The sequence below is a fragment of the Schistocerca gregaria genome, chromosome 1, assembly GCF_023897955.1.
Source record: "Schistocerca gregaria isolate iqSchGreg1 chromosome 1, iqSchGreg1.2, whole genome shotgun sequence".
In the NCBI taxonomy this organism is placed as follows: domain Eukaryota; kingdom Metazoa; phylum Arthropoda; class Insecta; order Orthoptera; family Acrididae; genus Schistocerca; species Schistocerca gregaria.
In genome coordinates this window covers 688,474,000-688,498,128 of record NC_064920.1, presented here as the reverse complement: position 1 = coordinate 688,498,128, position 24,129 = coordinate 688,474,000, and the positions used below count along the sequence as shown (strand labels likewise).

Below are 24,129 nucleotides of genomic sequence, written 5' to 3'. Positions count from 1 at the left end.
GATCACCGCACATCTCAAACTCGCGGTTTAGCGAACAAAATCCAGGCTAACGGAGAAAAATATCACATTCAGAACTCAGTTGCTTCAATGGTAAAGGAACAAGTTGTTACTGAGCGTGCATTTCGCACACCTTATAAGCAAGCAAAGTTAAATAGACCGTTTTATGAGTTTGAGACACAAATTGATCTCCAAATTAAAAATGGTTTGGATATGGGCCAATACTACATTCAAATGTTGCTTGCTTTAATATAGTGCTTCATATTTCTGACCAGATGACATCAGATCTCATAAATAATTTGATAAAGAGTGACTCCAAATTTTCACTTATTTTGAATGATGACAATGATTGTTCATATGCGGCGACCAGCCACGGAGTAGAGTTGTGTCAAGGCCGCCAAAAATTACAAACAACAATAATGGTTTATCAGTTCAGTTTTTACACGTAGAGTTTCGTGTTAATTGGTAAAGACCTTTCTCTTTGGCTAGTAGCATAGAAACTACTTAATTATTTTACGAGTGTAAAAATAAGTCATAGATATTTTAGTTACATTTTACATTTAGAAGCGAATTTATTTAAACTTGTGAATTCTTTTTCACTCGCTATCGTGAAAGTTTCAAATGACAAAATCTGACTGAAGAACATTACATATAGTCTTTCCCCATGGCCGTATAACATGATGTGTGGAGGAGAGGAGAGGAGAGGAGAGGAAAGGAGAGGAGGAAGATTACGGCAGCCACAGGGTGAAGAGAGGGGAAGGGTGAATGTTTTATCTTTATCTTGTATTATCAACTCAGGCGCGACGCAACGATCAGCTGCTATGATACAAAATGCACACGGAATTAACGTTTCGCGAAGGCGTGGCAAATCGGAATTGTACGAGACCCAGATGGAGCAGGAATATCTTCATCGTCATTAACCGATAAATGCCCTGTTGATTAATACTGAACACACGTTCATAGAGCAGCTACAAAGCAACTGTTCGAACGTCGCGGCTGGCAGCATTTGAAAATGATGTCATAGTCACGACGGCTACCGATTTGTGCCAATACGTATGAAGCAAACTATGGAGCAAAGTGACACTGGTACGGCGGCAGGCGGTGGCACCTGTTGTTTATATTGGAACCTTGTGGTGTTATGTTTTTAGTTATAAGATATTATGGTTTGAAACATGAATTTCAGAACAGAATTTTCTAAAAAATGATTTCTCATTTTAAGTCTTATCACAAGTCTCTCTCGCTGTGGCCGGCTGGGGGGTGGGGGTGGGGATGGGGGGAGTGGTGGAAGGGGGTGCATTCCAACAACGAAAACTTTAGAAATTAAGCACTGCAGCTTCAAGGCAGAGTTTAATTGATTTGCCATGTCGTATTCGTTCCTCGTGGATTCACAAATCATGTGAAGGGCGCGAACAGAGTATGCTTCCACTTACGTAGTAAAGGTTTCAATCGGTTAATAGCTGAAACCATGTATGGAGCCTGGTCTCTAACCACAAGAAGAAGTTTTTTAAACCCTATACCAGTAGGTCAGAGTTTCTGGCAGATGTCCATAATTAATTGCATTACTATACTGGCATTGGCTTTTTGCAGCTCATACATTTTAAACAACATGGGCTTCACTTTCTTCACTGCTAAGGGAAAAACTACAATGTTCCAAATATATCGTTCCATTGAGTCTATGGTTTCATCCACAATGATCCCCACATCGCTATCATATACTTTCTGCTTGATTCTTTGTATGGTTTCTTGGTAAACAGGCTCCATGCAGATTTTTTCTTAAAGTACTCTCATCAGGCATTGACATCTTTATGTATCTTTCAAGAAATGCCTTGAAGGCCGGATGGTTCACCTTACTGAGTGGGATTCCTGCTTGTGTAAGAGTTGCACACAAATCAATATTTTGTCCGCAGCTCATGGTCATGCGGTAGCGTTCTCGCTTCCCGCGCCCGGGTTCGATTCCCGGCGGGGTCAGGGATTTTCTCTGCCTCGTGATGACTGGGTGTTGTGTGAGGTCCTTAGGTTAGTTAGGTTTAAGTAGTTCTAAGTTCTAGGGGACTGATGACTATTGATGTTAAGTCCCATAGTGCTCAGAGCCATTTGAACCAAATAAATATTTAATTCCTTCAAATTTTGGCTTTTTGAAGAATTCTGCTGAAACGCATTTCGTAATAGAGGTTGCCGCGATATGTTTGCTTGAAGAGCTCTATTCATTTGATGCCTAGAGCTGGAAATGTGTGTTTGATGCGATGACTTTTCACATAACAAAATTTCTGAATCGTAAACAGTACATTCCATAACAGTTCCATCAGTGTCTATGAAATCGTTTTTGAATTCCACAGCCAGAACAATAAAATCGGGCACAGGACACATTTGGCCCTGTAACAAAGAGCTAACACCAGTTCAGCTGCTAACTCTATTTAGTGCGACTGTCAGACAGTATTCCTGCGCCCACTCGCTCACTTGCTATCCATGCTCAATACAGGTACAGTTACCAGAATGTGCTCATTCATGCTGGAACTGCAGTCTCGGCAATTTCTAGTAACTTCGAGCAGAACCCTGTCTCAATTCTCGGAACTACGCGGATGCGGTAACTGCCGTCTCTGCGTGACCAGCCTCCGCCTCCACGCGAACAGATGACGTCCCTCTCGGTGACAAACTCAAATTCGTGAACAGCGGGCTACATACTCTGGTCTGATAGAATCGCTCATTGTCAATTGCATTATTGAGTGCTACTTTATAGCGCTAAAACGAGAGTATGAGGTTTTGTTGCAGGTGTACTTTCAGCTTCCGCGCGGCGTTTAGTGAAAGAGGTAAGCTTACTGTTCGCACGTACAGAGCAAGCTGAGGAGATGTTAACTGAAAGTTAAATATTTTATATTGATTGTAAATCTTATACAACGGCGGGGTGGGGGGAGGGGGGAGGCGTGAAGGTTCCAAAAAAAGGAAAAAGATGCGTGAAAAAACGCGTCTCCTCGCAACTAGTAGCAACAAAATTTCACTAAATGAAACAATAAGTTTACTGTTACCAGTCACTGTTTATTTGTTTCCACGACGCGTTTCGAAGGTTTAAACCTCCATCATCAGGTGGATATACATCGGTTAATATGGCATTTGTGTGTTTGTGTTGTGTTACGATTTCTTTGGAGGAAGTTGTGACACTGTCTAGTGGAAAAAACAAAATAGTATTTCAGAACTTGGTCTGTTTTGACAAAAATTGAACTTGTATCTAGCAGTAAAAATAAATTAAGTATGATAAAGTACCTCCAGTGGTCACAGGATCCTTTCACAGTCGTAACACATCACATGAACACTATCATATTGTATAAACAAATATGGCGTCGTAATCTATTAGGTGCATGGATCGTACAGCAAAAGAGAAAACGTTCTCACAAAGTCCAGAGAATATACGTCCTAACAACATTATTACAGAAAACTTTTTGAAGGATTTGGAGGTGTTGAATACATTTGTTGGAGTAAATACTTCAGGCAGTAAGTAAATACGATTTTGACAGCTTAAAATAGCATTAAGTTCATAGTCATTGTATAAATGAGTATACTCATATACTTCTTCGTCATCGTGAAGTTAGCGTTTTCGTGATCTTTTATAGGTGCATTCATACACTATATCAATCACAATCTTCATGAATTTTTTTTATGATAGTCGAACACGCCAAAAATAGATGCAATAAATCTACAAGTGATCCATATAATACATGTACTATTTTAGTACCAATATTTTCACTTTGCAATTTCAGATTTACACTATTAAATCTCTGGAATATGTCCTTCCAAGCTGTCATGATGAATACTGTTTCTAGTTTGCTGAGTTGATTCAATAAAGCTGAAGCCTCATTTCGCACAAGTGATTTTTCAAACGTTTTATTGACCATATGTGTGAGGGCATTGATAACGCCCTCCCAGTTTTCATGTAGACTTACACACACTTCCTCTCTTGCTGACCAACGTGTTTCTGATAACTTTTTACCGTTTTGCTTCCTGGTTTCATGAAAGATGTTTATCCTAGGCTGTGTAGAAGCAGAGAAAAAATTATAAAGGTTTTGCACTACATTGAAAAATGAACATGCTTCCCGACAACAGCTTGCAGCACTAGTGCCGACTACATTCAAAGACTGTGCTGTACAAGACACACATTGCGCTTTCAGATTTCGTTCTTTAATGTGTGCCTGCAAACCATTGTAGGTTCCTGACATATTGCTTGCGTTATCATATGACTGGCCTCTCCAGACAGTAATATCAATCGAATTTGTAGGCAGGACTTTTAGTATGGGCTGAGCTAAGTTTTCGGACTTGGTCCTGGGTTTGGTAAAAACAGAAGGAAACATTCAACAGGTCCACCATTATCGTTCACATATCTCAATATGAAAGATAATTGATCAATATCTGAAATGTCCACCGTATAATCTATTATTAAACAGAAATATTTGGCCTGTTTTATTTCACTTATGATAATTCTTTTTATTTGTTCAGTAAGAAGCTCTATTATTTCATCACAGATTGTTGAAGAAAGATAAATTGTTTGTCCCTGCCCTGGATTTCCTTATCGTTCAATGTGCTCTGCGAGAAAAAGAAAAACGTGGCTATAAGTTCTAGATACATCATAAATAACCATTATGTAATAAATGGAATTTTTCAACGTGTCCACATAGGGGAAGTCTACGACTTGTTGGTTTCTTCATTACCGCAAACACCCTTTCCAACACACTGCGCCAGTACATTTTTTCTGTCTCAACATGTGACTCGAAATGGTTTTCTATTGTTCCAAGTGACTTTTTTCTTGTCAAGAGTGATAAATCAGAATTTTTGTGTTCAAGTGAATTCTCATGATGAGATAAAATATTAAGAATATTTTTCCCACCTGCAATACCATTAGCAGCAATCGCGGTCTTACTCGCGACCAATTTACATGGGGCACAAAAAGCAGCACCGGAGCTACAGGAGTATACTACAAAATCACGCAAAGTTGATCACCATTTAAATGTTTATGGTAAATTACATTTTTGTTCAAATATCTGGTTTTACCACCTATTGATCTTCTTGAATTAGCAAAATCACAGTTACAGTTTTGATTAATGTCACGTTGTAAGAGAATGTTGATTGTTGATTCATTGGCACACCATTCTGCAGGATCAGCACTAACGAGGTTGCTTCTTTTTGTAATGTCTGACTCGACACTTAAGTTTTTCGTGAAACTCTAAAGCAGGAACACTCTGATTTTCTTCATTTTTAACTTTTGTTTCGTCTGTATTTACTTCTTTTACAACAGCTGCAGTGCCAGAAATATCATCCATACTACATTAACTCGAAGTCAACCAGCAACATATTTTGCGAAAATTTTTCGTACTCTGCCAAGCGCTTTTAGAATAGTGGCTTCTCGTTTTCGCCTTTCCTTCGATAATTTCCGAAATGCCACCCCACTTAATTTTGCACGTTTGCTTTTTTCACTGTTATTCATGTTAAGGCATTTACAAAATTGGCAACCAACAGTCAAAACAAAAGAAAAAAATTGTAAAAGGAAAGAAAGACTGTGTCCAGTTCCAATAGTACTACACCGCACATGATCACAAAGCTTTTTACTTTAAACAGGGCACACGAGCACAAAGATTTTTCCTATAAACACAGAGCGATGAAGTGACTAACTCTGATTACTCGACGTAACTGTGCTATGAAAGAACGACAATGCAGAATAATTTAATTTCATTGTCGCCTGTTTCTCTGTTGCAAGTGAACAGTAGAAGCACAGCTGCCGGCTGGAACTGGTCTCATAAAGAAAACGGGACAGTCCATCTTTTGGCTGATGTTTCCCGCTCCGCCGTAATTTTAGACGGGACGCAAATATGTTCTGAATATTTTTGACACTGTCTTTATAATTTAAAAAGCAAATAATTTTTGCAATTTCTTGCAGTGTGTGCTGGATCGCCTCTTATCCTTCTTATAACATTTTAGCGATTTCTTTGGGCAGAGATGACAGACTACAAAGTTTAAGTAGTCTTGTTGGCAGTTGAGGTGGTGTGTTGTAATTTGTATGAACACTGCTGTTATATCTACACGTAAATGCACCTTTAGTTCCAACATAAAATAAAAATAACCTTTCCTCGAAGGAAAAAAGCTTAGTTAATAAGTTCAATATAAAATCTGCAGTGCCACGTAGTATTCGATTGCACCGAGTGGCAACTCTGATATCGTGCAGGCTGCAGTACAATAAATGAGACACACGAAAGTTGGTTTCTTCTTCTTTTTTCGCCAAAGAAAGTAAATAAATAAATAAATAAAATTTTTAAACTGTTGTAAAGTTTATTTCACACATTATTAGATATTCTGCTTATGTTCGTTTCGCATAAATATGTGTTTAAAAATGTAAAACATTCGCAGTATCAACATGTTTTGTTAAACGGGTGTCATTAAATCAAAGCTCAGATACTGAAGACCACAGAACTTTCACATTAATTACAGTAATGGAGGGCTGACTTGATACTTCCCCGTAATTTCTAGAAGAAATTTAAGTAGAGTCAGGTTTTACATACTGAGGCACACACATGTTACAGTAGTTAAGAAACTGCTGATTAGTTTCTCACAGCTTTTCAGGGGTCTCGGTGTTTTCACAGGGAAAATATGGTAAGGTTAGATAGAGGATGACGACATTCTCCGAATAATAACGTTTCAAACTTTGTATTGTACATTGCCGTCCTGACAGCTTACTTCAGAACATTTTGAACAATCATGAAATTGATACCAGACAGAAACCTAGTCTTAAATTTCCATTCAGTCACCAAGTAAACTATGTATATATGTCGAATTTCGTTCTAAAGGCTTATTTAAACCAGCAAGTTGTTTAATAATATAAAAAATTTGTCGTTTGAAAGGGCAATTATTTTAAAACGTAAAAGCTTAAAATGAGTACAGAGAAAAAAATGCCGCCCCCCTAAGGTGCCGCCCCTAGACCCGTGCCTAGTGGGATTATATGTAAATCCTGGGACTATATGTAAATCCGCCACTGCAGCTGCGGTACAGATTTCACACGGAAGTAACACAAATTTGTGAATACGAATGACGGAGATATTCCTATTCAGATGCGGTATTAATTAGTAGCAAGGAATAGAACACCACACTGCAGCGTTATAAACAGTGGCATGGCTATGCAACCAAGAACCCGGGGCAAAAATGTAATTGAGGCCCTATTGAAAATAAACTAAATACTTCACAAATGCAAAACTACTTCATCATGATCTCCTTACCGCCAACTGCATGGCATAATAAGGCAAACCTACGTACTACTAAGTAAATTATTATGTGTAGCGCAGCAGATAATATTTAACCGTACTTTCTTATAATATTGTACTCGTAAACACGAAAGTTTTTTTTTTTTTTTTTTGCATTTTCACGCAAAAACTACTGGCTGGATTTGGATGAAATTTTGCAAACGGATACAGTTTGACCTGAAAGGGACATAGGTTACTTTCATATCGGTAAAATGATCCCGTGAGATAATTTTCAATGTTGTCCATACTAGGTGAGCAAAGTCGCGGGCAGAAGCAAGTAAAAAATAAACAATGGTGAAGTAGTGCTCAGCCATGAAAACATGTGCCCTTTACGCGGAGCACGCTAAGTACTACCGTGTACGAGGTGGCGGGGAGACCGTGCCGGCAACTCACTCTCACTGAACTATTGCGCTGTGAGATCAGCGCGCCGTACCGATCAGCCTGGTTTCGCATAGAGCTACGATTTCCGATCGGTAATTGTTGGTAAGCGTCAGAGGCAGGGGCCATGTTTTCGTAGCTGTGGTAGATTGCATTAGATAGGTAGTCAAGTAAACGAAGTAGACAATTTTATTTTAACAATTGTTTTCTGGCTTTTGTTTTTGCAAAATCATCAATAAGTGCCGTCAAATGTCGACTTAATGCGGCCTTGTTTCTGAGTGCTATGAGTGTCAAATAGTGGAGTCGAGGTTGACCCATACTATTTCTTAAATAAGATTTTATCATTTTTAATTTGGTGAATGATCCCTGAGCTGTTGCAGAAATCTCAGGTATTGTATTCAATACTAAGACTGCGGTAAACACATACGTAATATCGCATCCTAGCATTACATATGTAGTTATAATTTCCTTTCTTAATCGGTGAACAGACCATTTCACAGTGAATTTAGGTAGAACAAGGTGATAAAATAAACTGAATTGAAAAATTTGGACCTGTTATATCAAAATATTTACTTTGGAACTTGTCACATCTTTGTAATTAAGTTGCTTCGTCTACAGTGACCAATAATAATGGTGTTAGGAAATTATATATTACAGTTCCTCCTCCCATGAACCATGGACCTTGCCATTGGTAGGGAGGCTTGCGTGCCTCAGCGATACAGATAGCCGTACCGTAGGTGCATCCACAACGAAGGGGTATCTGTTGAGAGGCCAGACAAACGTGTGGTTCCTGAAGAGGGGCAGCAGCCTTTTCAGTAGTTGCAGGGGCAACAGTCTGGATGATTGACTGATCGGGCTTTGTAACACTAACCAAAACGGCCTTGCTGTTCTGGTACTGCGAACGGCTGAAAGCAAGGGGAAACTGCAGCCGTAGTTTTTCTCTAGGGCATGCAGCTTTACTGTATGGTTAAATGATGATGGCGTCCTCTTGGGTAAAATGTTCCGGAGGTAAAATAGTCCCCCATTCGAATCTGAGGGCGGGGACTACTCAGGAGGACGTCGTTATCAGTAAAAAGAAAACTGTCGTTCTACGGATCGGAGCGTGGAATGTCAGATCCCTTAATCGGGCAGGTAGGCTAGAAACTTTTAAAAAGTGAAATTGATTGGTTAAAGTTAGATATAGTTGGAATTAGTGAAGTTCCGTGGCAGAAGGAACAAGACTTCTGGACAGGTGAACACAGGGCTATAAATACAAAATCTAATAGGTGTAATGCAGGAGTAGGTTTCATGTTGTTGTTGTTGTTGTTGTTGTGGTCTTCAGTCCTGAGACTGGTTTGATGCAGCTCTCCATGCTACTCTATCCTGTGCAAGCTTCTTCATCTCCCAGTACCTACTGCAACCTACATCCTTCTGAATCTGCTTAATGTATTCATCTCTTGGTCTCTCTCTACGATTTTTACCCTCCACACTGCCCTCCAATTGGTGATCCCTTGATGCTTCAGAACATGTCCTACCAATCGATCCCTTCTTCTGGTCAAGTTGTGCCACAAACTTCTTTTCTCCCCAATCCTATTCAATACCTCCTCATTAGTTATGTGATCTACCCATCTAATCTTCAGCATTCTTCTGTAGCACCACATTTCGAAAGCTTCTATTCTCTTCTTGTCCAAACTATTTATCGTCCATGTTTCACTTCCATACATGGCTACACTCCATACAAATACTTTCAGAAATGAATTCCTTACACTTAAATCTATACTCGATGTTAACAAATTTCTCTTCTTCAGAAACGATTTCCTTGCCATTGCCAGTCTACATTTTATATCGTCTCTACTTCGACCATCATCAGTTATTTTGCTCCCCAAATAGCAAAACTCCTTTACTACTTTAAGAATCTCATTTCCTAGTCTAATTCCCTCAGCATCACCCGACTTAATTCGACTACATTCCATTATCCTCGTTTTGCTTTTGTTGATGTTAATCTTATATCCTCCTTTCAAGACACTCTCGATTCCATTCAACTGCTTTTCCAAGTCCTTTGCTGTCTCTGACAGAATTAGAATGTCATCGGCGAACCTTAAAGTTTTTATTTCTTCTCCATGGATTTTAATACCTACTCCGAATTTTTCTTTTGTTTCCTTTACTGCTTGCTCAATATACAGATTGAATAACATCGGGGAGAGGCTACAACCCTGTCTTACTCCCTTCCCAACCACTGCTTCCCTTTCATGTCCCTCGACTCTTATAACTGCCATTTGGTTTCTGTACAAGTTGTAAATAGCCTTTCGCTCCCTGTATTTTACCCCTGCCACCTTTAGAATTTGAAAGAGAGTATTCCAGTCAACATAGTTTTCATAGTGAGTAAAAACATAGGTGCGCGGATAAGCTACTATGGACAGCGTAGTGAACACATTATTGTAGCCAAGATTCACACGAATGCTTTCTGCTGGCTACGCTCATCTTTACTGGAACTCTTCAGTACCACGTATTTCTGATAATGTCTTGATCAAATGAACAACGAACTTTTATTGCGGATGTCGTATTAACTCTGCTAGACCATTTAGCCAAATTTAATTTTCTTGGAGTGGCTCTCGATTCGCCAGTGAAATTGGACAGCAGCTTAATATTATTCCCGCAAAAAATTATATAAGTCTTGTAGTGTTTCGAAGAAAACCTGTACTTCCACACAACTGCCGACGGCATCGTTTATTACTAAATTCAGATTATGACTGGCGCAATGTACACGCTCCACATTTGGCTGACTATTCTTAATCTGTTTTTGCACACCGTTATAAAAGGTTGCTCATCAGACCCGGCCCCTCATTCCTTGACCCAGACACTTTTTTAAATCAGTATTTTTGTCAATAAAAAATAATTTAGTCACCTGCTTGACAAAATCTGCTGCGCCATGTATGCTAACTACACAAAAGCCTAGAAACAATTCTTTTACTTCTATATCGATTGCGTGTCCATTTTCCAATCTGGTTATTACTGCACATCTCAGAATAATGCTTAGTTGATCAACCTTCGATATATCCTGTGTAGTGTCCACTATGATGGCGAAAAACGGTGATGCTATAATTTATTCCAACAGCTAATTAACGTTTGTTTCCTAAGCACTCAATCATTTCATTTTGAATTGTTGGACTCCGATACCCTACAGAGCCTATAAACGAAAAGGCATAATTTTAAAAAAATGTTTTCGAATGTAAGCAACTGAAAGAATTAAAAAAATGCTAAAAAATTTGTTATAAGTAAAAACGATTACCTTTGGGCATATCCAAAACTTGTCGCCAAATGTGATCAAACCGGGCGACAAGCTCTGCAACGGACAGAAAATTTCCGTGATATCCTTCCTCTGTATTTTAAGTTCTCTCAGTGTCCTCTGAAAGAAAATGAAATTTTTGCTAGAGCAAGCATGATATCGAATAATCTTGTAAGAACCATTTTTCAAAATGATGCTTCTTCAAGAATATCATATTCAACTTCCTTATCGATAGTATCGTTCTTTTTTCACAGTTTTTACACAGCACATGCTACCGTAAGGCCACTCGAGGAACTATGTCTTTAATTCTTTCTGATAAGTGCTTTGAGTCCTGATTACCCGTACACAGTACAATACTCTTTTGCACGGCAAACAGCCAGCAAGCTTAACTAGTCCATACTTCGAAACTGAAACATAGTACGATACTGAAAACACCTGTTGTTCTCGTGCGGATCTATAGGAAATCGTCCTCAAGGTTGTAACTGTCCCATATCAAGAATCAGAGGTTTTTCTTTATCACTCAATGTCTTGTTCGTGACGTTTTCCAAGTCATGGTAAGTTTTATTTACCTTTTCGAAGACTGTATAGGTCGACTGTTCATTCCCTGTTTTGTATGCCACGCAGATGTCGTCGACATGATCGGTGGCGTCGTCGTGGCCGGCAGTATTTTTAACTGCAGTTACTATCGGATCGTCTTCAATAGGCTTCTCAACAGACACCACGTTATCTGAGTCACGTATGTTTGGGCCGGAAGACTTGTAGATGGCTGGGTATGAAGTTTGTCAGTTTTTGTTTAATTTCTTCTTTTTCCTGACGTTGCTTTCGCTTACACGCATCTCTGGGCTATTTTTTTATCCATGATTTTAGTTCACATCAACAAAAACTTTGTAAGCAAACAATCCTAATGCTTGTACTCGTTATGTTCTCGAGTCGAATACTCACTGCACAGTAGTGACGTTACACGTTATTAAGAATAAACCTGAGGTAAACATAGCATTTGCTGTTACCTCATCGGCCTGTCGTTTGCGTGGAGCTTAATGCCCGCCCTCTCGAGTACACTCAAATAAGATAAAATTATGGCGTGTTACGAGAGCCTCCGGTCTGGCAGACTGCTCGCCGGGTGCAAGTTTTTCGATTTGACGCCACTTCGGCGACTTGCGCGTCGGTGGGGATGAAATGATGATGATTAAGACACCACAACACCCAGTCCTTGAGCGGAGAAAATCTCCGACCCATCCGGCAATCGAATCCGAGCCCTTAGGATTGACAGTCTGTCACGCTGACCATTTTTTCTTTTTTTTTGTAATTTGTTCGTTGTTGATCGTTGTGTTTGGTCGTTGCGGACGTCACATGACATCCGTATAAGATCGTTGTTGATCCTTTCACTCAGTTTTATAATTACAGAGGCGAAGCAGCCCTCTGACCGAACACGCTGAGCTACTGTGCCGGCGTCCACTCAGCTACCGGGGGGCGGACACTCAAATAAAATGACAATAATACAACTTGCGCTGCAATGTCGCCGATAAGGCAGAAAAAAATCTCACAACCACACAAATATTACCGGCACATTTGCGTTGAATGGTCAGCCGTGCCAGCTAACTAATATGAACACCTGCAGATTGTAGAAATTACGACCTACTGAGAAACAACAAAACAGCAAATGCTAATTGGTTTTAAAATAATGAATTAAAACACGATAAAACTTCGTAAATACGCACTTAAGCAGCCAAGTGGAAAGCATATTACGGCAAGTATGAAAATATGTATATATTATTAGTGTGTATGATATACCCTTTCCCTCTAAAATTTCTCTCCTTCATACATCCACAGTATTACCACAGATGACGTGTCAGTGATCTCATTTGTACTACGATTTCAGTACACACGAGGTGCCTATTTGCTCCCACCGCCCTGCTTGGCATACATTCTGTCAGTTCTAATTAATGTTCACCAACTTGCAGTCTTCTACAGTTGTCGTTTCCTGCGTGGAAAACAGCGCTCGTGAATCCGTTATACTGAGGCTGTGATAAACTCTTAGCATATTGTATAAATAATTAAATCTTCAAATAGTTTGTTTATATGGTATGCCACTCCCTTTCTATTAGCAGGACACCAGAAACTGCACAATTATAATCCACCTGATGAATGACAGATACATTACTGGCCTTTGAAATTGCTACACCAAGAAGAAATTCAGATGATAAACGGGTATTCATTGGACAAATATATTATACTAGAACTGATGTGTGATTACATTTTCACGCAGTTTGGGTGCATAGATCCTGAGAAATCAGTACCCAGAATAACCAACTCTGGCCGTAATAACGGCCTTTGATACGCCTGGGCATTGAGTCAAACAGAGCTCGGATGGCGTGTACAGGTACAGCTGCCCATGCAGCTTCAACACGATACCACAGTTCATCAAAAGTAGTGACCGGCTTATTGCGACGAGCCAGTTGCTCGGCCACCATTGACCAGACGTTTTCATTTGGTGAGAGATCTTGAGAATGTGCTGGCCAGGACAACAGTCGACATTTTCTGTATCCAGAAAGACCCCTACAGGACCTGAAACATGCGGCCGTGCATTATCCTCCTGAAATGTAGGGTTTCGCAGGAATCGAATGAGGGTAGAGCCACTGGTCGTAACACATCTGAAATGTAACGTCCACTGTTCAAAGTGCCGTCAATGCGAGCAAGAGGTGATCGATACGTGTAACCAATGGCACCCCATACCATCACGCCTGGTGATACGCCACTATGGCGATGACGAATACACGCTACCAATGTGCGTTCACCGCGATGAAGGACAAGCAATGCACCCTGTTATGTTTTTCTTCTGGAGGTGGGAGAAATTTTTGTGATTTCAGTTCGTGCCATTCGAGGTTTGTTGGTCAGTCGAAAATTCTTGATTCAACTAACATGGTATACAACGTCATTCACGGAGGGCGAGAGGCCCCTTGAGCTTGGGGACTCTGGGGCACTATGTTAGCTACGCCATTGATTATAAACAGCTTTGCCATGGAAATATGATGCTACAACTGGTAGATCCCTGACGTTGGCAGCAATGGTAAAAATGAGGACAGGCGATGCGAAGTGGTCTGTATGGAACCACTATGCGACGAAAGCGAATGGAAGCACTATGCGGCGAAAGCGAACTGCGGGCCCATTGGACAACTATTCTTGTACTGAAATATTGCATTTTTCTCAACATTTGAGTAATGATTGATGAAAACCTCTCGCGAATTATGCCATCCAAATATTTCATTTAAGGCGCCGACAGTTTTACCTGGGCACAGTCGGGGGCGCCTCGTGCCGCTGCTACATGCCTCTCATCTGTGTGTGCTGTATTCACTGCACTCATGTATACCGAAAATAGCACGTCTCGACATAAGATGAGGTGCTATAGCTAACAACCCTGCCTATAAACTTGGCCATCGAGTATGTGGGTTACTTTGAATTATTATTCAGTTCAAAGAATCGATGTACCAAATTGTACAGTGTATATTAAGGATGTATGAAATTGTACCACAAATGTAACAAGTGTTATCTGAATGTGTAATTGCGAAAACTAAAAAAAAAAAAAACCGCTGGAGAAAAATGAAGCGGTTGAGTGAGTATGGACACTGCAGCTGGCAAACAAATGGCAAGCAAAGCAGAGAAATCTAAAAGTTGGAAGAAATATGCAGAAGTGATACGTGAAAGACAGAAACCTTACGACAGTGTCATGGAAAGGGAAGATGGAGTGGATGAAGATGCGATGGAGGAAGCAAAACCGGAAAGGTGAATTTGAAAGAGCAATAAAAAACCTTAGTCCAAACAAGAAACTGGAGATGACTAATTCTCTCAGAATTATTCAGATCTTGGGGGAGGGATACCATATTTTTTACAGCTCTAGATTCAGTTTTATACCTGAGTTATCATTTATGTTGCCCTTTGTTCTATAGTGACGATGTTACTTCATCAATTCGAGCAGATGCTTACAACGCCGAAACACTGTAGTTTCGCTAGTGGAATTTTATGGTCTGGTCTATGAACGCTTAGTTAGCTAATGCGTTTGTTTCCGTCATTTAATACAGTTCATTTTATTTTTTAATTTCTTCACAATAATTTTCGGATCTTTTTTAACACTCAACGTTGAACGTTTGAGAATGACCTCTTCTCCCTATCTCATTAAAACGTGGTTGAATTTTTTTCGTCATATATGTCGGCGTTTTTCCTCACTCTTGTTCATAACATGGATTTTTACTTAAATACTTAATACATGAAACGGAGTCCTCAAAATGTAGATGCAGTATTTGCAGGAAATGCTGGTGGAATTTGTGCCTTAATTTGTGTAATGCGGTGTTCTGTATTTGGAGATTGATATAATCTATTGTGGCAAGCGACAATATTTAAGTATAACCGCTAGCAATGGTTTTCTAGCAGCACTTTGAGTAAAATGTATGTTAAACAAAGTGATAACAGCTGACTGGGCAGATTAACTTTCAAACATGGCTCCCTGACTTTCATTTGAAATTGATATCAGTTTACTGCTTTTAATATTACTTATTATCTACAGGAAGTACACGTAAAAATTAAAATGAGATCTCGCAAACTATTCATAGGTTCTGACCCGTGGACTTTATCTTGCAATTAAATTATGCAAGCATTTTTTACTTTACGGTAAATTGACATGGCGTAAGAAATATTCCGTGGTGGCGTTTCAGTTTTAGTTATATTGCCGCCGTACTTCGTGTACTGGCCAAAGCTATGAGCGTCTTTAAACCAATTATTAACAATATTTAACCGAAAGAAATTACTATTGAAAACACATTTAACGTGTTACTTTCTTAAGTTTAAGATTAAAGAACAGGTCTTCCAGGAAGGTCCCATGGTGTAATGGTTAGCACTCTGGACTTTGAATCCAGCGATCCGAGTTCAAATCTCGGTGGGACCTGACATATATTTTATTTCTTTCCCCACGATGTTCTTTCGATTCAGATACGTTGTAGTTCAACAACGGCGTAAATTCGCTGTCTTGAAAGTGTGTGACCTCACTTACGCTTATGATCTGCCGCTTGTTCTATTTGTACATGGGTACAGATTTGTTATTGAGTTTAGTCAAATAATACAACCGTATTAAACGATTTTCGCCCCCATCCCCCCACGTACGTTCTCTCGATTTAGAAACGTTAGAACTTTAAAACCAGCATAAGTTTGTTGTCTTGTATGATCTCACTTGAATTTCTTATCTGCCGCTTGTTCTATTTTGGCTTGGACACTGATTTGTTGTTGGAGTTTGGCAAATGATACAACCGGGTGAAATTATAGTTTTACCATGTCCATTATTAATTAATCTCTTAGAAATTTACGTGCGTGTTGCAGACCTGAATATTTGTTAAGGGGCTTCTGAACGACATCGTTTCCTTTGGAATGTTCGTAAGATCATAGACATGAAAACGCTGTACAGAATTTTATATCTGTTGTTGAACAGACTTTGTATTTTCTGATATTGATTTCTGATGGTGTGTTTTAACAAACAACAATTTTACCAGCTGTAAGCGGAGTTATACCTGATATCATGCCTTTCAACAGCTGCGGTTGCCCGGGACATAAAATAGTTTTCTGATATACTTTTGTATGAGTGGACGGAGTTCAGCGCGAACGAATGTCGCTACGAAGTACAGAAAGAGCAAGTCCCACTGAATAGCACTGCGAAGCCGACCTACGAAGCTCCTGGCGACATCTACTAAGTAACAGTGCAGCTTACCAGAGGAAGATATCGCCCGTACGGCCATCTGTTGGCTTCCGTTGGTAGTACGAGCGCGGTTGCATCACGACTCTCGGTCGTCACATTAGGACGGGACGAACAGTTGGAGAAATAGGCTGACGCGTCTCCTCACTTGCAAGACGTAATGATGAATAATACAGTACCGTGGAGCATTATCACAAATATTTGCATGTTACAAGTGTAAAGCAGAATTTCAGTACTGCCCGCTTATAGCGCCACGTTTAACCATAATAACTGGTACATAAATGTCCCGGCGAAGTATCCCGGGAGACACGACGAATACACGTGCTCATATAAAAATTTGCAGAGCATAATAATGCATAAATATTAACTGGCTTATGGCATCAAAGAGACCTCGATTATAGGAATATTTCGTTTTACCTCCGAAAGCACTGAAATTCCGGAATACAAACTAAATTCGTTGGGTTCTTTGTCTGTAGAGCAACTAAAATTTTTGATGTATGTGAAATATGATCATATGTATCATCTGACAGAAGACAATGTAAACCCAACAATCAATTTGGAAATAAATGTATCACAAACAACTGAAAATGTTGAATTCAACCAGAGCACGGCAGTCTCATGCAGATAAAGGAACTAACAAAAAATTGACATGCCACCACCACCTGCGGGCGCAACTAGTTGTATAAAAAAACTATATGTCTGCATGATTTCATACACATATCACAAACAAACATTAGCTGACAGACTTCAGTTAGAAGCTATGCTGCTAGGATGATACTGCATCTCTCAAACATGGAACTTTGAAGAACCTATGCTGTTAAATATATTAATTCAGTGATACCTATTAAAGGCCTACTGCTTCTAATATTGTACCAGGTAATATTAATTATACATAACTGTGAATCAAGTTTCTAGTTGAGAACCACATTATAATAAACAAGCGAACTGACATCAGAATAGGCAGAAGACTTACCGGACATCATGGCTTCCTCTGTAGGTCGGCCTGCAACCGACGATGCTTCTGTCTGCAACAAAACAAGAAAAAACTGTCTTTAACGACTTCCACGTCAAATCATAAACGTACTGCAGCATGGCATCGAAAATTAATAAAACAATTCAAATTAAAAAGTAAAATACATAACTGTGAATTTTCCAATTCAATATTCGCCCTTTGAAATTGAGTTTATTAAGTATTAAAAATGACAACCTCCGCCGACAATTGAATGGTGAAGTCAAAGACATTGCATATATTCATAGAAGAAAAATACATATCGAAATCAGCAGGTGTTTCTCTCGATTTTGATAGTTGTTACAATAATTGTCTAGGTAATCCTAAAGGCAGCTTGTTCATAAATTAAATAGAATTTTTACAAGTACGCGTTTCATCAACGAAAATACTACTGAAATTTGGCAACTTAGTGCAGCCTCTCCGAGGCAGGATAAGAAAACAGATTGACAAGAACAGGAATGCAGCTGCCACCAATCTATCTTAGTTTACGTTAAATAACTGAAGTTTTTTTTCCTAAATGAATCACAATACTGAGCGTAATGCAACGTTTACCAGTCTCAGTTCTTGTTTTGGATTTCTTTCACAGAATGTTAACAGAAGAACACACATTAAATACGACCTGAATAAAGAAGGAAGGTGAGTGTGTTACGTCCCATCTACATCTGGGTCATTAGGGACCAAGCGAAAGCTCGGATTCAGTCAAGAATAGGAATGTAATCCGGCCGTCCCCTTCCAAAGGAACCATACCGGAATCATGGAAATCGTGGAAAACCTAAATCTGGCAGATTTGAACCGTCATTTTGCCTAATGCTTGCGTCCTCTTGCTCGATGGTGCCGCCTGCGGCTTTCCCGGCGAAATTATTATCTTGGACACGGTATTCAAGAAGAAATTGATTTCATCTACATCTACATCCATAATCCGCAAGCCACCTGACGGTGTGTGGCGGAGGGTACTTTGAGTATCTCTATCGGTTCTCCCTTCTATTCCAGCCTCGTATTGTTTGTGGAAAGAAAGATTGTCGGTATGCCTCTGTGTGGGCTCTAACCTCTCTGATTTTATCCTCATGGTCTCTTCACGAGATATACGTAGGAGGGAGCAATATACTGCTTGACTCCTCGGTTAAGGTATTTTCTCTACACTTCAACAAAAGCCCGTACCGAGCTACTGTGCGTCTCTCTTGCAGATTCTTCCAATGGAGTTTATCTATCATCTCCGTAACGCTTTCGCGACTACTAAATGATCCTGTAACGAAGCGCGCTGCTCTACGTTGGATCTTCTCTATCTCTTCTATCAACCCTGTCTGCTGCGGATCACACAACGGCAATTCCTTGCCGGAGATTTCTGTAGGTTCTCCAAATATCACGGGACAAGTATAACAAAGTTTGCTTGAATCGGCGATGTTTTCCACTGAAATGAAATGGTCTTAAGGCATTTTTTTCTGGGATACTCCATTTGTGGTTTTATGGCCGTCCATTGCAGATCTTTCTGTTTGACGCCACTTGTCAACTTGCGTGTCGATGAAGAGAAGATGAAATGTTTAGGACAACGCAAAGCCCCCGAGAGGATAAAATCTCCGGCCTGGCAGGGAATCGAACCCAGGACTTCTAAAACCACAGTCAGCGACGCTAACATCTTTTTTAAAATTTTGTTGTTTTATTTATTTGTTTCGTTTTCCATGGATCCATATTCTAAGTGTATTGCTAGGATATAAAAATTATCAAATTACAAATACATTACACACTGAAAGTACAGATACGACTTTGCAGAACGATTTTTTACATAATAATTACATGAATAATGGATTATTAATTATTAGATATTACCGTAAAGGAGCTACAAACCTTTACTGAACAATACACAGATTTATTACATCATGATACAAGTTCTAGGATACTACGTCGTTAATACCTAAAAAAATATTAGAGCGACAGTGAGCATTTGTTTATATTATAATACAAACTTAAGTGTAAGTAGAGTGTAAGGACTTCTGTATTTATTTATTTCTAATATCATTACTTACATATACGACAGAAGACCGTATATCTTTGTGCTTGAGTAATGTACTCAAGATGATTTCTGTTCCTTACAGACCTATCTTGAGAATTACCTGTTGTACTTCCTTCATTATTTATAAATTTTTGCAACGTTTTGTAGTGAAGACCACAATTTCCTGTTTCGATGCAATTTTAAAACTGCATTAAATTAATTGTAAGACGAAGCATATTCATAGGATAACAATAAAAAATTGACACCATCAGTTTCAAAAGTAAATGGGTCAGCGGAAGCTTTCAAAAGAGCGTCGTGGGGAGAGGGAGGGCAAGAAGGACCCAATTTTACTGGAATATTCAATGTTCCCCCCCCTTAAACCATGAACCTTGCCGATGATGGGGAGGCTTGCGTGCTCCAGCGGTGCAGATACTCGTACCGTAGGTGCAATCACAACGGAAGGTATCTATTGAGAGGCCAGACAAACGTGTGGTTCCTGAAGAGGGGCAGCAGCCTTTTCAGTAGTTTGCTGGGGCAACAGTCTGGATGATAGGATGATAGACTGACTTGGCATTGTAACATGAACCAAAACTGTCTTGCTGTGCTGGTACTGCGAACGGCTGAAAGCAAGGGGATTCGGATCTCCGACCAGGGTCTACTCAGGAGGACGTTGTCATCAGGAGAAACAAAACTGGCGTTCTGCGGATCGGAGGGTGGAATGTCAGATCCTTTGATCAGTCAGGTAGGATAGAAAATTTAAAAAGGGAAATGTATAGGTTAAAGTTAGATATAGTAGGAATTAGTGTAGTTCGGTGGCAGGAGGAACAAGACTTTTGATCAGGCGAATAAGGGTTATAAATACAAAATCAAATAGGGGTAATGCAGAAGTAGGTTTAATAATGAATAAAAAATAGGAATGCGGGTAAGCTACTACAAACAGCATAGTGAACGAATTAATGTGGCGAAGATAGACACGAAGCCCACACCTACTACAGTAGTACAAGTTTATATGCCAACTAGCTCCACAGATGACGAAGTTACTGATGAAATGTATGATGTGGCAGAAGAAATTATTCAGATAGTGAAGGGGGACGAAAATTTAATAGTCATGGGTGACTGGAATTTGATAGTAGGAAAAGGAAGAGAAGGAAACGTAGTAGGTAAATATGGAATGCGGGTAAGAAATGAAATAGGAACCCGCCCAGTAGAATTTTGCACAGAGCATAACTTAATCGTAGCTAACACTTGGCTCAAGAATTATGAAAGAAAGTTGTATACATGGAAGAAGCCTGGAGATGCTGACAGGTTTCAGATAGATTATATAATGGTAAGACAGAGATTTAGGATCCAGGTTTAAAATTTATAAGACATTTCCAGGGGCAGATGTGGACTCTGACCACAATCTATTGGTTATGGTCCGCAGCTCGTGGTCGAGCGGTAGCGTTCTCGCTTCCCACGCCCGGGTTCCCGGGTTCGATTCCCGGCGGGGTCAGGGATTTTCTCTGCCTCGTGATGACTGGGTGTTGTGTGATGTCCTTAGGTTAGTTAGGGTTAAGTAGTTCTACGTTCTAAGGGATTGATGACCATAGATGTCAAGTCCCATAGTGCTCAGGGCCATTATTGGTTATGAACTGTAGATTAAAATTGAAGAAACTGCAAAAAGGTGGGAATTTAAGGAGATGGGACGTGGATAAACTCAAAGAACCAGAGGTTGTACAGAGTTTCAGGGAGAGCATAAGGGAACAATTGACAGGAATGGGGGAAAGAAATGCAGCAGAAGAAGAATGGGTAGCTTTGAGATATGAAGTAGTGAAGCCAGCAGAGTATCAAGTAGGTAAAAAGGCGAGAGCTAATAATAAATCCTTGGATAACACAAGACATATTGAATTTAATCGGGAAAGGAGAAAATAAAAAATGCAGTAAATGAAGCACGCGAACGGGAATACAAACGTCTAAAACATGAAACTGACAGGAAGTGCAAAATGGCTAAGCAGGAATGGCTAGAGGACAAGTGTAAGGATGTAGGAGCATATATCTCTAGCAGTAAGACAGATAGTGCCTACAGAAAAATTAGAGAGACCTTTGGAGTAAAGTGGACCACTTGTATGAACATCAAGACCTCAGATGGAAAACCACTCCTAAGTAAAGAAGAAAAATAGAAAGGTGGAAGGAGTATATAGAGGGTCTATACAAGGGAGATGCACTTCAGGGCGATATTTTGGAAATGGAAGAGGAAGATGAGAAAGGGGATATGATACTGCGTGAAGAATTTGACAAGTGATGAAAGACATAAGGCGAAACAAGGCCCCAAGAACACACAACATTCCGTTAGAGCTACTGATAGCCTTATGAGAGCCAGCCATGACAAAACTCTTCCATTTGGTGAGCAAGATGTACGACACAGGCGAAATACTCTCAGACTTTAGGAAGAATATAATAATCGTGATTCCAAAGAAAGCAGGTGCTGACAGATGTGAAAATTACCGAACTATCAGTTTAATAAGTCACGGCTGCAAAATGCGAACACGAATCAATTACAGAAGAATTGAAAAACTCGTAGAAGCCGACGTAGGGGAAGATAAGTTTGGATGCCTTACAAATATACGAATTCAATAGTGACCCTACGACTTCTTGTAGTAGATAGATTAAGGAACGGCAAACCTACATTAACAGCATTTGTAGACTAAGAGAAAACGTTTGACAATGTTGACTGTAATGTTGTCTTTCAAATTCTAAAGGTGGCAGGGACAAAATACAGGGAGCAAAAGGCTATTGATAGTTTGTACAGAAACCAGAGGGCAGTTATAAGAGTCGAGGGACATGAAAGGGAAGCAGCGGTTGAGAAGGGAGTGAGACAGAGTTGTAGCCTATCCCCGATGTTATTCAATCTGTATATTGAGCCATCAGTAAAGGGAACAAAGGAAAAATCTGTAGTAGGAATTAAAGTCCAGGGAGAAGAAATAAAAACTTAGACATTTGGTGGTGACATTGCAATTTTGGTAGAGACAGCAAAGAACTGGGAAGGGCAGTTGACTGGAATGGACAGCATCTTGAAAGGGGGATATGAGATGAACATCAACAAAAGCAAAACGAGGATAGTGGAGCATAGTCGAATTCAATCAGGTGATGCTGAGGGAATTACATTAGGAAATGAGACACTTAATGTAGTAAGTGAATTTTGCTATTTGGGAATCAAATTAACTGATTATGGTCGAAGCTGGAAGAATATGAAATACAGACTGGCAATGGCAAGAAAAGCGTTTCTGAAGAAGAGAAATTTGTTAACATCGAGTATAGATTTAAATTTCAGGAAGTCTTTCGTGAAAGTATTTGTATGGAGCGTAGCCATGTATGGAAGAGAAACATGGACGGTAAGTAGGTGAGTTTAGACAAGAAGAGAATAGAAGCTTTTGAAATGTGGTGCTGCAGAAGAATGCTGAAGATTAGGTGGGTAAATCACGTAACTAATGAGGACGTACTGAATAGAATAGGGGAGAAGAGAAATTTGTGGTACAACCTGACCAAAAGAAATGATCGGCTGGAACGACATATCTGAGACAGCAAGGGATCACCAATTTAGTACTGGAGGGAAGCGTGTGGGGTAAAAATCGCAGAGGGAGACCAAGGGATGAATACAGTAAGCAGATTCAGGGGGATGTAGGTCGAAACAGTCACTCGGAGATGAAGAAGCTTGCACAGGATAGAGTAGCAATGTGAGCTGCATCAGACCAGTCTTCGGACTTAGATAACAACAACAACATACAGAACATTGTTAATGGTGTACGCAGACTCATTTAAAGTTCTTTCTTTTTTATCGTTGGTAAAAATGTCCAACTACCCATTGTAAAAACGCAAAAAAAAGGAAAAAATAAATTGTAGGTGCCACTACGCCTCGAGCTGCGGACATTACATCCAGTATTCACGTTCAACAGAACGTATCTTCATCCCCGAGGATAACATTATTCATGATTGGTAAGAATCTGAAATGACTCAGCAATGAGGACGATTCAGAGTTTCCTAGGAGATATCTATGTTTACAGCAGAACTTACCCGAAGCACTGATTGTGAAATATCGCTGGAAACCGAGCTGACACAACAATCAAAATCCTGTCAGGCTTGTTTTCTGCGTTGCCACTGATAAAAAAACCATGCAGCCAAAAACTCCAACGACAAAAACAACCTGGTTCGTCAGATAGTACGTATAACAGTAGAAAGAATTATATTGTATCGGTAAAGAAGGATTTCAGCGAAAGAGGGAAAGAAGAATACCTGTTTTTTCGCTAAAGGAACAAAAATAAAGAAGATAACTGATAATATTTAATATTATGATATCAAAACATGTACAAATTTGATGGAAGAATTATGGGTGACGTGATTACACTTTAATAACTTCTTAATACTCGTGAATAGCTGATGAAGCTCGATAGATTTGATAATAAATAACATCTCTGAGGAACTGTGGAAGGATACTCAGTACGCTTCGTT

The 24,129-nt window shown here is 39.7% G+C and overlaps 1 protein-coding gene and 1 non-coding gene across 2 annotated transcripts in view; one reads left to right on the top strand and one right to left on the bottom strand.

The window, feature by feature from the left end:
- LOC126364588 (tyrosine-protein phosphatase non-receptor type 13-like) overlaps window positions 1–17,670 on the bottom strand; it is a 400,236-nt gene extending 382,566 nt beyond the window's left edge. Inside the window, exon 1 of the mRNA XM_050008068.1 lies at window positions 17,622–17,670. Within this exon, the coding sequence (XP_049864025.1) occupies window positions 17,622–17,631 (10 nt within the window). The 5' untranslated portion in view covers window positions 17,632–17,670. The remainder of the gene's footprint in view (window positions 1–17,621) is intronic.
- Window positions 15,779–15,850, top strand: Trnaq-uug (transfer RNA glutamine (anticodon UUG)). The gene has a single exon. It is a non-coding gene; the product is annotated as a tRNA-Gln (tRNA).
- Window positions 17,671–24,129: the final 6,459 nt, after the last annotated feature.